A 13,082-nucleotide genomic window follows, 5' to 3' on the forward strand; every position below is an offset into this window, starting at 1 on the left:
CCCATGCACGAGGGCCGCACCATGAGCCGGATAGGCCGCTCCTCCTCCACGTCGATGGGCGCATTGGTGCTCTGGATCCACGTGTTGGTACACAGGTGCCGCAGCCGCACATAGGAGTTCCTAGGTGAGAGGGCACAGAGCCAGTGAGGGAGGGTGGCACAGACTAAAGCCACCCTCCCATCACCAGCCCCCAACACCATCCTCTTCCTACACTCTCCACCTCTCCACAGGGTGCATACCACGCCTCCATGGTGTGGGCAGTGAGGATGGGTGTGCCCTGTCCCTAACGCTGTACAGTCAGGCACACAGATCTTGTGCACCCTAAACCAATGCTTGCTGGTGAACATGGGGCCAGAATTCACCTGGGCAAACCAAGCCTGGGAGGGTGTCAGGTTACAGACAAGGGGCTAACAGTTCCTCCATTAATTCCCCAGAAAGCCTGCGGACAGACCCTTGATATTCCCACTCTACAGATGACAGACTGAGGCAGTGTGGTGGACACGGCTACCTGAGGTCTCCTGGTGAGAAAACATCAAGGCCCAGGTGACTCAGAACTTGTTTTATGGTGGCACATGTGTATGCAGGCATGTACGGACTTGAGTGCATGTGCAAACTCATGGCTGGAGGTTGACATAAGGCCACCTCCTCCATCACCCTCCATCTTGTATATGGAGGCACAGTCTCTTATTGAACCAGGAACTCACATGTTACAGCATCAAGCTAGCCATGCTGACTATGGAGATTCCCAGTCTTGGCCGAATGCTGGGAGATAGGCCTCACGCCTACCCAGTGTTCACATGGGTTTTGGACACCCAGACTTCTGTTCTCACACTTGAACAGAAAGTGCTTTATTTGCAGAGTCATCTCTACAACCCTGTGATATTTCCTTTCACTATTTCTTTATTCTTAAAGACAAGGTCTCCTGCAGTACCGGCTAGCTCCAAGTGTGCCTCATGGTGGAGGATAACATCGTCCTCCTGCCTCCATCTCTGCAATTACAGGCATGAGCCACCTACCCCGGTTTACACAGGCCTTCGTCCCCGCCAGGCAAGCACCTCTACCAACCAACTCCCAGCCCCAGCCCCAGGAATGTGACACCCTATATTCTCAGGGTTGGTGGGACCTTACAGGCATGGGAGCCTGGACCTCCCCAGCCAGCATCTGGGTTCTCCAGGTGCCTGGGCCAGGAGGCTGAGAAGCAACTGTGTACTAAGCATAGGGCAGAGCCGAGTGCAGCAAACAAGGCTGTGCCTAGCTGCAAACAGGTCCCCCAAACCAGAAGCCCCAAAAACAAAGGGCAAAGGGCAGATGGCAGATGGCATACACTACCGGGGCACGAAGGAGTCGGTTTTCTGCAGTGTGGTGGGGTCCAGCTCGAAAAGAGAGGCAATGTCGTTGCCGTGTGGCACAGCGACCAGGCGGTACTTGATCTTCTCACCTGCGTTCCTGCGTCCTGTGCGGCCCTGGGACCCCTGACATGAGGACTCCCAGGTCAGGGAAGATCCCATCCCTCCTCCCACACCCCGTCTGAGGGACCTTCTCCCTCCATCCCGCCCCTGCTTCCCAGGTTTCCTGGCGTTCCCCTCTGACCCCTCACCACCACCCTCCCCGCCCCACACCCCTCTCCTCTACCAGGGCAGATGCCCTGTCCCACTGCTCACCGATCCTGCTGCTTTGGGATCTGAAGCATCACCTTTGTAACTGGGGTTTTCCTGAACAGGGGTAAGAGGTGAGGTGGGATTATGGCGCTATCAGTGCACACACACATACATATACCCCCAAACACAGGATCATAGCCAGATAGCCCTCCAAGGTGCCTTCCCAAGGCCCCTTCCCAAGGCCCAAAGGACACATGACTCCTGGGAGAGTTGTGCAGGAGAACCCTTCATGGTCCCTTCTCCATAGGCCCATGCATGATGAACAAGCACATACGTGCTACCCGTGTCCCCAGCACACACAGATGCCACACACGCTACCCCTCACTCACCTCGGCAGCCAGATAGTTGCCTGTGGCCAGGTGTTTGAACCGGTATAGACCATTCCAGTGTCCTGCTCCTCCTCGGCAGGGGTCGTGGTGGACCACCTGGGGACATGTAAGGGTGAGGCGCTGAGGAAGGACCAGAACTAAAGGGAAAGTTCAGACCTGGGGAGGTTGTGGGGATCAAAGCGCCCAGGTCGACCCTTCCTGGCCTCTTGGCTATGGAGGGGGTCAGGGGAAGGATTTAACAGACATTCCATCCCCTAGCATACACGGGGGTGGTGAAGACAGTGTGGGCTCTGACCTCCACCTCCCAGAGTGCGTTGGAGCTGGTGGCTGAGGTGGCGGATTGGCGCAATGTGGTTCGCAGGAACACCTGGAGCTTGCCCTTGTACTCATCACAGGTGAGGAACTTCTCCTGCTCTGCGTGGAACAGCCGCACCACATCTCCCTGTGGGTGGGGTTAAGAGGGGGTTCACAGTCACACTTCCGGGTTCAGGGACCCTGTGCAGGGCCCAGTCCCTCACATGTGGCCTGTCAGACCCCATGAGCTGACAGTGAGAAGCCGAGGCAGCTGGGAGCAGAGCGTTGTATGCCAACCCACCGGGCACCTCCTCCCTACAGGGTCTCCAAATGCCTCTAATGGCCACATCCAGGAAGGCAGGAAGGACTCCCCTTCTCAGTCTCCCAGCCCAGGGCCACCCTCTCTCTCTAACCCACCACCATTTTATTTGCTCTCTGTGGCAGCTGGAGGGAAGAAACCATGGCTTGTTCACCCCCAGATCTTAGACAAAAACTGAGTTTGAATCTTGTTTCCACGAGTTGAGGGGCTAAGATACGTTCCTTAATGTCCTTGAGCCTCAGCTGTGTATTCTATAAAATGGAGCCACTGTGACTTCCGTTTGATGGAGTAACCCCCACTACCTAGGCAGAGAAGGGAGGCATCCTGCCAAGTGCCACGAACGCAGCCAGGAGCGAGTGGGAGAGTCCCTGCGTCAGTCCCAGGGCCCACACCTTAGTCCCTCCTGCATACTTCCTCCCTATGCAGCTGCCACTCAGCAGGCTCTCAGGCCATGGCCGTCACCCATGATCTAATGACAGTTATCTGTCTTCCTGCACTGCGCCTGGCTCTACACACAGTGCACAGGGGACACCTGTCAGGTGGATGAGGAAGTGAGTGATTTATCCCTGCGCAGGCTCATCAGTCCCCACAGCACAACCCAGGGACACTGTGGCTATAGGAAGGCTTTGATGAGAATGCCTTGCTTCTGGCTTGCCTGGAGCCCAACCCCAACACCACAATGGCTCACCAGAAGCTGGATTGGGGACAGCAGAGCTGGGCCCAAGGGCTTGTTTTACACACACTGCTCAGAGCCGGTACTCGGTGGTTTCCGAGAGGGGACGGGGCTGGGCTCTGGCTGACGCTTGGACAATATGAAGGTTGAGTGGACAGAGGGAGCAAACATTTGAGCAACCCATGATGATGGAGACAGCTGCCCTGAGATGAGGGAGGCAGGATGTCTAAGCACAGCCTCGAAGGAGAGGGGTGAGGGGTGCCCCAGGCTTCTCAGCAGGGAGCAGGCTGGCCCCCTCCAGGTACCTGCTTTGAAGCTAGCACCCTCGCAGCTCCCTGAGAGTACCCTCCCACTGTACACTACCCTGCCCCTAACAGCCTCTCCACCAGAACATGGTTTTTAAGCTTCTCAAGCATTCTCCCCTGTGAGTCAGTATTCACTGCAAGGGAACCAGCTGCTCTGCCTCACAGACCAGCCCCTCCCTGGCCTGGCAGCCACCTCCTCCTCTCCCAGTGTACACACAGGCATGTCTGGGGACAGAGAAGAGGCACCCATGATGATGGCAGGTGGGCAGGCACTGACCTTGGAGCAGCCTTTCCTTGCCAAAGCAAGCTCAGGGCACAATGTGGGGCCCACAGAATAAAAGCCAGAGACAGGAAAGGGTGCTGCAAGGGTGTGGTCACCCTAAGGTGGAGGGCAGGGTGGGGAGGTCTCCGATGCTCCTTGGCAAGAGAAGAATATGAGGTGGGTAAACCAAGGGGAGAAGAGATGGCTGGGTCACACAGGCAACGTCCTGAGGGTAGTGGGAAACTGAAGGGGACAGAGCCAAGGCAGGCATTTGACAGGGAGAGGAAGGGGCCTGCTGAGGGGACCGGCTCCGAACTCACCCCCTTCAGCACCTCCTCCAGGTGGTCCCGGAACTGCATGAATAAATTGACCTTCCAGCTGGTATTGCAGTTGACAGAGTTGACCTATGAGGGGCAGGCAGGCTGGTGACACAGCTAGCAGAACCAGCTGCCAAAAGCGGCCAGTGTTGAAGACCAGGGAGGGATGAGGGGGAACCAGGAGCAGGGGAGAGAGGGAAGGGGAAGCCAGCCCAGCTCCCGTTGCGTCTCAGGGTGCTTCAGGAAGCCAAGGTGCCAGGCCCTAACCAGGACACTTGTGGCAGCTGGCCAGTGGGGTGAAGGGTGAGACTGAACACCAGGAGGCAGGGCAGGGAAGCAGCGAGACCCAGGGTCTCGGGCAGCACCACCTGAAGCAGGGAAGAGGTACACATAGCCAGGGCTCTGCTGCCAGCCCTCAGTCCCAGGATGCACCCCTCACCCCACTCACCTCCTTGCAGCCAGCATTGTCACTAAGCTCATAATTGCTGGCATGTAGAGGCTGCCCTGCGTTGACAGGATTCAGGATCACCTTGTCCCCCACGACCACCTTTGGGAACAGACAAGGCATAGTGAGGTGAGAAAAATAAAAGCATTTTCCATCAGGACCTCCTCTCTCTGCTCAGTCCCTCTTCTAAGAAAGAACTAGAACCTGGAGGGATCCCTCCTCCACCCAGTCCCCTCCTGCCCTGGCCTTGGGCTCACATTGTCCCCATTGCTCCGTAGCTTCCAGAAGGGCTGGATGAAGAGCCAAGAGCCCTCGTTGCCTGTGGCGTCCAGCGTCACCCGCATGGCGTTTTTCTCCAGCAGGGCTGGCAGCCGCTTGTTCACGGTCAGGTATTTGTTGCTCTTCATGTGCAGAAGCTGAGGTATAGGTGCAGCGGGAGTGAGGCCACCAGGCCTGGGTCCCAGGCCCTCGGGGAGGAGGACACTGGACCCTTGGCCACACAAGATGTCAGACACGCCGTGACACACACAAACAGTCATAAATATGCACACCTTGTCACAGAGAAGCAACTAGTCTCAAAACTGCATGCCAGGTCAAGGTGCAGCTCAGTGGGAGATGACCTGCCAAGCGTGCACAGGTCCTGGCTCATCCCGCACCCCCACGAAGAAACAAAAACTACACACATTTAAGCCTGTGTCATCCTTTCTCAGACATAGTCCAGGACGACCTGGGATTGTTGACCCTCCTGCCCACACTTCCTAAGTGCTGGTTTGTAGATGAGGCCCACCTGCCCAGTTATGAGGCTCCGGCAATTAGCCCGGGGCTCTGTATACGAAGGCAAGCACCCTACCAATTAAGCTCCACCTACAGCTTTAGCTAATAGTACACAGCATCTTATAACAATCCCTACAGGCACACAATGAAGGGTTAGAGCTTCAGGTGGACTGAGAAGCTGGGTGTGGGAAAGTGGACTTCATCAATAACACCTGTGGGCTGTTAGGCCCCAGAAGCCTCTGACTAGAGGACCAGCATCTCTGAGTGATGTCTACCACTCTGAGACAGCAGGGGAACTGACGTACAGATGGGATCTTCCATCCCTTTCCGCCCCGCTAAGGCCTAAGCACACCACACCCAATGCATGGATTCCGAGGAGACTTTAGAAGTTCTGGTTAAAGGAACAATTCCAATTCTGAAGGTGCCTGCTTTTATTTTCATGCCACACCTGTCAGTCCCTTTCTAACAAACACTATCACTGGCCCATTTTGAGATTTATTTAATTTTACATGTAGAAAGGTTTTTCCTGTGTGCATGTATGTGTACTGTGTACATGCAGTAGCCACAGAGGCCAGAAGAGGGCAGTGTTTCCCCTGGAACTGGAGTTATAGACTGTTGTAAACAGTCCCATGTGGTGGCTAGAAATCTAAATTGGGTCCTCTGCAAGAGCAGCAGGTGCTTCTAACCACTGAGACATCTCCAGCCCCACAGGCTTGTTCACAAATGAAATAAATGAGGCATGGGGAGTTAAGGAATTTGTCTGGGGTCACCAAACTAAAGAAAGACAAAGCCACACTGAGATCAGAGCCTAGCTGTTTGTGCTCATGACTCCTGATTTAAAAACTTTCAGTGCAGCTGAAAATGTGGTAGCAAGCCATCCACTGGAGAGAGCATGCCACGCACGCACACACATGCACTCTCGTGCACACACACAGAGCAGGGAGTACTTGCACCAAGGCCACACCTGGATCACGCTGCCGTACTTGACCACGTCACCATGCACCTTCTTGTTCTCTGTGTCGTTCTGCTTGTGCTCCATCTGGGCTGCATGCTGCAAACACGTGGGGGTGAGGGCAGGCAAGGGTATCAGAAACTGCTCCAGAGGAAGATGCCTCCATGCACACATACGCACTCGTGTGTGCGCATATGCGCATGCGTGCACACACACACTCATATATACACATATACACATACACGTATGTGCACACTCATACATACACACATGCGCACACACATGCTCATACATACACACATGCACACATACACATGCACACATGTTCATGCATACACATGCACACACATATACACACACATATACATACACACATGCACTCACACACATGCACACACACTCATACATATACATACACACATGCACACACATATACACCCATGCATGCACACACACATACACACACACTCACCCTTGGCCCCCAGTCCCTGGTGCTGCATCCAGGAGGCCTTTAAGGGATGGGGAAATCCCTCCCACTAAAGCAATGGCCTGAGACTTCAAATACAGACGACATGATCATCCTGACAGCTCACCATGGCCAAGAAGCCTGATCCTACCCTGGAGGGCACCTTCCAGGAGGATCCTGAGCCCTCATGTTCTCTGAAACATCCAGCAACTTAAACCTGTATACACTCCTTACCCCATTCTTTGGGGTTCCTCCACCCTAGACTAAGCTGGGAGAAGGCCGACACCCCCTCCTCCCCCAACCCACCCCAGAGATCCCTGCCCACAGCTTCAGCCCCTTCCCTGATGCCACAGCAGCTCATGTGGCCTCAAGCATGAGCTCTGTACCTCTTCAGGGAACCTCTTTAAACTGTGCCACCAACCCAGAACCTTCCTGAAGAAAGGCCTCCTCAATCAGACAAGCACACTCTGAGGACAGTGGCCCCTCTGCCCTTTCTTCCCACTCAGTGCTGTTACCAGGCCTAGGGTAAATCAAGCCAGGGCTACAGAGGCTGCTGGGAAGCCAAGCGTGTGTCACATGACAAAACTACAGTCTGAGTCTTGGACTCAGGTGTGACCCCTGTGTCTCATCCCCAGCTCAGCTCAGTCTGCACTGGCTGTAGGAGGAAGCCTGGAACAGCCCCACCCTGAGACCAGAGCTCAGGGAGCCCCTCTGCCCCTCCCTCCACAGCCAGGTCACAGCTACCTGGGCATCCACCCAGCCCCTATTTTATTTCCGAGGCCTCAAGGTAGGGGGCTCAGAGGCATACCACAGCTGCTGACCCTACTCCAAGTTTCCCACAGTCGGTGTCAGTGGGTGAGCTGAGACTCCACTCACAAAGAGCCTGTGACCCACCAGACCAGCAACACAGCACTATACATGTGTCCAAGAAACCCAAGGGAGGTCAGAGACCTAAGGGGTGAGAGACCTGGGAGCTGGCTCTACTCAATCCACACTCACAGTGTGGCCAGATGGGTCCCAAGAGCCTCAAGATTAAGATGAGACTCAGATTCTCCGGTGAGGTTCCCTGGAGCCGCACCTCTAGACCCACTAGTGAGTCTGAGTACAGCTGTTAGGGTTGTTCATATCTAATTGCTAAATCATGTGCTCTGCATAGAGAGCTATGTCCATCGTGTAACGGGCAAGAAGGATTTATACAGACATTGGGTACCTAGATAGGCACTCCACTCCACGGCCTGCCCCGACTCGTTCATGCCTTTGACACCAGTCGTTGCCCATGAGGGTTTCCAAAACATTCATCTCATGCATGCATCCCCCACTGGCCCTGAGTAGCAGGCACCCTCGTCCTGTGCACACCCCCATCCCATGTGCCCCGTCCCACACGCCCCGTCCCATACGCCCCGTCCCGTGTGCACTTGTGCACACACCTGCAGCTTCTGGAGAAGCACCACATCGGCGATCTTCTCTTTGTCCTGTTTAGTCTGCTTGGCTTTCCAGTACTGCTTCTGTGCCGAGTAGCGGTTCATGGGGCACACTTTGAAGAGGCAATCTGGGGTGGGATAGGATGAGATGGGGGCTCAGTCAGAGCTCAGGGCTTCCTGGCAGAACTGCAGTCTCCCAGCCTCTCCCAGCCTCCTGCCCACTCAGTGGGACAAGAAACAGCTACACGAACAGCATAGACACAAGAGACTTGGCCTGAAACTCTGAACTTAGGAGTAACATGTAACAAATGGGGCGCCCACACAGACACACATAAGTAACCCAGCACCCATGTAACAAATGGGGTGTCCGCACAGACAAATGTAACCTCAGCATGCATCTAACAGGTGCCCTTTTCCCTTAGGGAAGTCAGCAGAGGTTCTTGGCCTCTAGGCCTCACTCCATGCTTTCTGCTGGCCTTAGCAAACGTGGACATCTATTCACTCCTGCCTATTCCTTACCAGATTGCCCTGCGTCCCTGGCTCATCCCCATCTCACAGCTGACAGTCCAGGCCCTCCTGTGTAAGGGACAGCTCACATTCCCCAGTCCCCTTTTGGGTGAGGTGAGACACCACATTCTACTGGGCTCCTTCCTACTCCCTATATGACAGATAAGAACCCCCCACATCTCTGGGGACCTTTACACAAGTTATGCTTCTCAGGACAAAAACCAAGGTCCAGAAACAAAACTTACTACTGAAGCTTTCATTTTGGCCAAGAAACAAAACACATGTCACTTTTGTAAGCCCAAAGTCCAAAAATGGTATCCTAAATTCCTACTTAGCCAAATGAAGCTTCAGCCGGAAAAGCCTGAAGTCTGACGGAAGGGGAGAAGGGGCTCCAGGGGTGGATGGGCTGTCTAAGAGAGCAGCCCTGTGCGCTGTGAACACCCCAACGTGACAGGAGTCATAGCCTCCAGGGAAGCTGGCCTCAGTCATCCTGAAGAACCTTCTACAGCCACAACTGAGCACCAGACTACAAACTCTGAGGGCAGGTCCAACAGGGCAAGACATGTTCTGGGAAGGTGCAGGGGTGGGGGCAGGGGACAGGAAGTCAAGAGGACAGGACCCTCCTGTAGACCCATCATGTTCTCCCTAGGGCCATGTCCCTCTCTAGGTCAAGCAGGCTATCAGGCCCTGGGAATCTGAAGTAGATCTGATCTGCTATCAGCTTGAGGGGTGCAGAGGTCCCTGAACCATTGAGGGAAGAATTCAGAAGAGGCCAGTGTCATGGAGGAGGAGAACGGAGAGGCAAGCAGCCATTCCAAAACAGAGGCCACCTTGCACCCCAGCATGAGGGATGGCCCTTCTACAAAGATGCACTCCGTGTGTGTGAGGGCTCTGCTCAGCCCTCAAGATGCAGCTGGGGTCCCCCTGCTTCTCCAGGCTGAGGCTCCATCCTATCCCCAGGTCCCCTGTTGTCCGGGTTGGTGGCAAACACCTCTCCACACTGACCTACTCCCCAGTCCCTTCTTCTCCAGTCACTTTATTTTTGTAAATGATCTGCCAGAGGAGGACATAGATTCCCTAGAGCAGAAGTTACAGGCGGTTGTGAACTGCCTGACATGGACATGGGTGTCGGGCACTGAATTCCAGTCCTCCACAATAGTGGTGCGCCATCCCTGGGTCCCTTACCCAACTCTGAAAGCTGCCTGGCCCCCATGAAAGGAACAGTTACTAAAGAGGCAGAACCTGTGTGGACATGAATCATCTTCATACCCAAGAGAGGAGGAGGAAGTGAGGGACCTTCCTGCCCTGGTCCTGCACCTCCCTGGAAACCCCCAGAACTTATCAGATCCATTCCATTCACTTGCCCAGCACAGCTCCTCCCTGGAGCCCTGCCCACACCCTATGCCTTGAGGTCTTGTGGTATAACTAATATCTCTCACTGTGCAGTGTGCTTTGCCCAAAGGCAGCTGTGTTAGAACCCAAAGGGGTCCAGAAACTTCCACAGCATGGGAGATAAGATGCTGGCAAGGGAGCCAGGAGCATCACAGGCCACAAGGAAAGGCTGAGGGTGCAGGGGGTGTCCTGGTGACCCAGCAGACCCACCACAGAAGGCCAGGCACTGGCAATAGAAAGCCTAGACAGGGCTGGGAATGTGACTCAGTTGATAGAGCAATTTCATGGCATTTACTGAGCCCTGGGTTCCATCAATGCCAGCACTTAGGAGGTGGAGGACCCAGGGCTATATGGACTCCATAGCCATCTGTCTACATTTGCCCTTCACAGCCAGTCATCCCCAGGTGATAAGCACTGTCAACATCATCATCCCCCTAAGCACTGGAGGTATAGTGAGGTATTCACCCTGACTGCACCTGTCGCACTGACCACACCCACTGGGGGTGGGGACAGGGGCGGATGTGACTTGGAAGAACTAGATCTGGGGTCAGGAACCCCAGAGCTCTCTCTTGCTTCCTAGACAGGGGCAGAGAGCATCCAGCAGCATCCTTGGGACTGGAACCTGCTGGTGTTCATCTGTCTCTATTGTAAGTTATTTCTCCCTGAATAAACCTCTATTCAGTCTACCTGTTTTCCCCAATCTTTATTTTTCCATGATACTGGAGGTCATCACCACCATCCCCTAAGCACTGGAGGTCATCACCACCATCCCCCAGGTGAGAGAGCCTCAAGCTATGAACACTCCCAGGCCACTGCAGGTCCCAGTGGTCTCAAGTAAAACCTAGAAATACATTGTTGAGTGACACCTCTCAGGATGGAACCCAGGCCCCACACTACCTCGGGGTCACATCCTCAGCCCTTGGGATAGACATTTTTAAAATGTTTCTTTTTATTAATGTACATGTGTGTCCATGTGAGGGTTGCCTGTGGAGGCTGGAATTGGAGCACTTGACACCCTAATGATGGGCCCTCCACAAAGCAGCAAGCCCCCTTAACCCCTGAGCCATCTCTCCAGCCTTGGAAGGAGTACTGTTAAAGGTGGGTAGCTTGCTGGGGGCTGAAGAGGTGGCTCAAGGGCTAAGAACACCCAGTGCTCTTGAGAGGACCTGGTTTGGATGCCCAGCACCCACAATGTGACTCACAACCATCTGTAACTCCAGTTACAGGGGATCTGACGCCCTCTTCTGACTTTCTTGGGCACCAGGCACACTCACAAACATACATGCAGGGAAACACTCAAACATGTAAAATAAAGCAAACAAATCTAAACAAAAGACATTTTACAGAGAGGTAGCTGGAGGGGTCTTTGGTTTATAGGATGAAAATGGAGAATTTACAGCTGCATGTGGGTGCTGTTGGGAGGGTTGGAGAAGGGAGCAGGCCCCAAACATGAAACATGGTACATCAAATAGTGGGTCAGCCTAAGCTCCGATGGCGCAAGCAGCTGGCAGGAGTTGAAAAGGTCACAGGGTGCTCAGGCTGCCAGTCTGGCAGGGTGTCGATGGGAGCAGAGGACCCAGTGGCAATGTGGATGGGAGCACGGTGTTCTCCACGCTCTGTCTACACTGTCTCAAGGGCAGGGATGGAAACATGGAAAGCAGCCCATGGGCCCCCCGCAGGCACCTGCAAACAAGTCACATTGGAAAGGCACAGCGAAGCAACACTGCAATAAGAAAAAGAAGGGCTTCAGGTGGCACTCAGTTACTGGCTAGCCTGATCCTTGCAGTATACTCAATAAACCACATGGGAGGGAGGGAGAGAGGGAGGGAGGGAGGGAAATGCTGAAGCCCTCAATGGTTGTGATACTAGCAGCTGACAAGCGGAAGCAGGATTGCTGCCAAGTTGGAGGTCAGCCTGGACAAGTTCAAGACCAACCATGGACACAGAATTAAGTCCTGTATTCCCAGACAGACAAAGAATGAAACAGACAGACAGACAAACTGACTGACCCTCACCACACATACAACATGGATGGACCTTGAGGACCTTATGCCAAGTGACACAGACCAGGCATGAAAGGACACACTGTTCCCACTGCTAGGAAGTTCCTAAATGGCCAGATTCATGGACACTGAAAACAGAATAGGGGCGGCGGGGGGTGGTGGTGGTGGTGGTGGTGGTGGTGGTGGTGGTGGTGACAGCTGCCCAACAAAGCAATGGCTATACCATGACATCTGGAATATCATAGAACTAAATGCTTGGAAAATGGTTAAGATTGGGTGGGGATGGTGGTGGCTCAGGCCTATGACTTGGGAAGACAGACAAAAGGATCAGGGGATCAAAACTTACCTTGACCTTCTCTCTAAAAAAATAAATGCAGGTGCGTGCATGCACACACACACACACACACAGAGCGTGCAAACACACACATATACACAGTGCACGCGCACACACAGCACACACACATATACACCGAGCACAGATCTTTTTTTCTTTTTAAGATTTTTTTTTGGGGGGGGGAATTTGTTTGTTTGCTTTGTTTGTTTTTGAGACAGGGTTTCCCTGTAACTTTGGAGCCTGTCCTGGAACTAGCTCTTATAGACCAGGCTGGTCTCGAACTCACAGAGATCTGCCTGCCTCTGCCTCCCAAGTGCTGGGATTAAAGGTGTGTGCCACCACCGCCCGTCGTTGGTGGGGGCAGTGAGACAGTTTCTCTGTGTAGCCCTGGCTGTCTTAGAACTCGATCTGTAGAGGCTGGCCTTGAACTCACAGAGATCCACCGGCTTCTTCTGGTTTTAAAGGCATGTGCTGACACCACCATGCAGCTAAAGATTTATTTTTTATTTTCAGTCATGTGTATGGATATGTGCATGTGAGTGCAGGTACCCCCAGAGACCAGAAGGTATAGGTCCCTAGAGCTGGAATTAAAGGCCGTGTGAGCTGCCCGCATGGTGTTGGAATGTGAAAT

General features: G+C 53.9%; 1 protein-coding gene across 2 annotated transcripts in view; it reads right to left on the reverse strand.

Moving 5' to 3' along the window:
* Positions 1-13,082, reverse strand: part of Itpr3 (inositol 1,4,5-trisphosphate receptor type 3) — a 63,948-nt gene that overhangs the window by 29,354 nt on the left and 21,512 nt on the right. For both annotated transcript variants that reach the window (XM_051187154.1, XM_051187153.1), the window contains exons 3-12: positions 8,222-8,343; positions 6,341-6,427; positions 4,860-5,018; positions 4,606-4,704; positions 4,161-4,244; positions 2,283-2,429; positions 1,988-2,083; positions 1,662-1,712; positions 1,330-1,472; positions 21-120 (exon numbers count right to left, since the gene is read on the reverse strand). In XM_051187154.1, coding sequence (XP_051043111.1) covers positions 21-120; positions 1,330-1,472; positions 1,662-1,712; positions 1,988-2,083; positions 2,283-2,429; positions 4,161-4,244; positions 4,606-4,704; positions 4,860-5,018; positions 6,341-6,427; positions 8,222-8,343 — 1,088 coding nt within the window. The remainder of the gene's footprint in view (positions 1-20; positions 121-1,329; positions 1,473-1,661; positions 1,713-1,987; positions 2,084-2,282; positions 2,430-4,160; positions 4,245-4,605; positions 4,705-4,859; positions 5,019-6,340; positions 6,428-8,221; positions 8,344-13,082) is intronic.

This window comes from Phodopus roborovskii, unplaced genomic scaffold (genome assembly GCF_943737965.1).
Source record: "Phodopus roborovskii unplaced genomic scaffold, PHOROB, whole genome shotgun sequence".
NCBI classification, from domain to species: domain Eukaryota; kingdom Metazoa; phylum Chordata; class Mammalia; order Rodentia; family Cricetidae; genus Phodopus; species Phodopus roborovskii.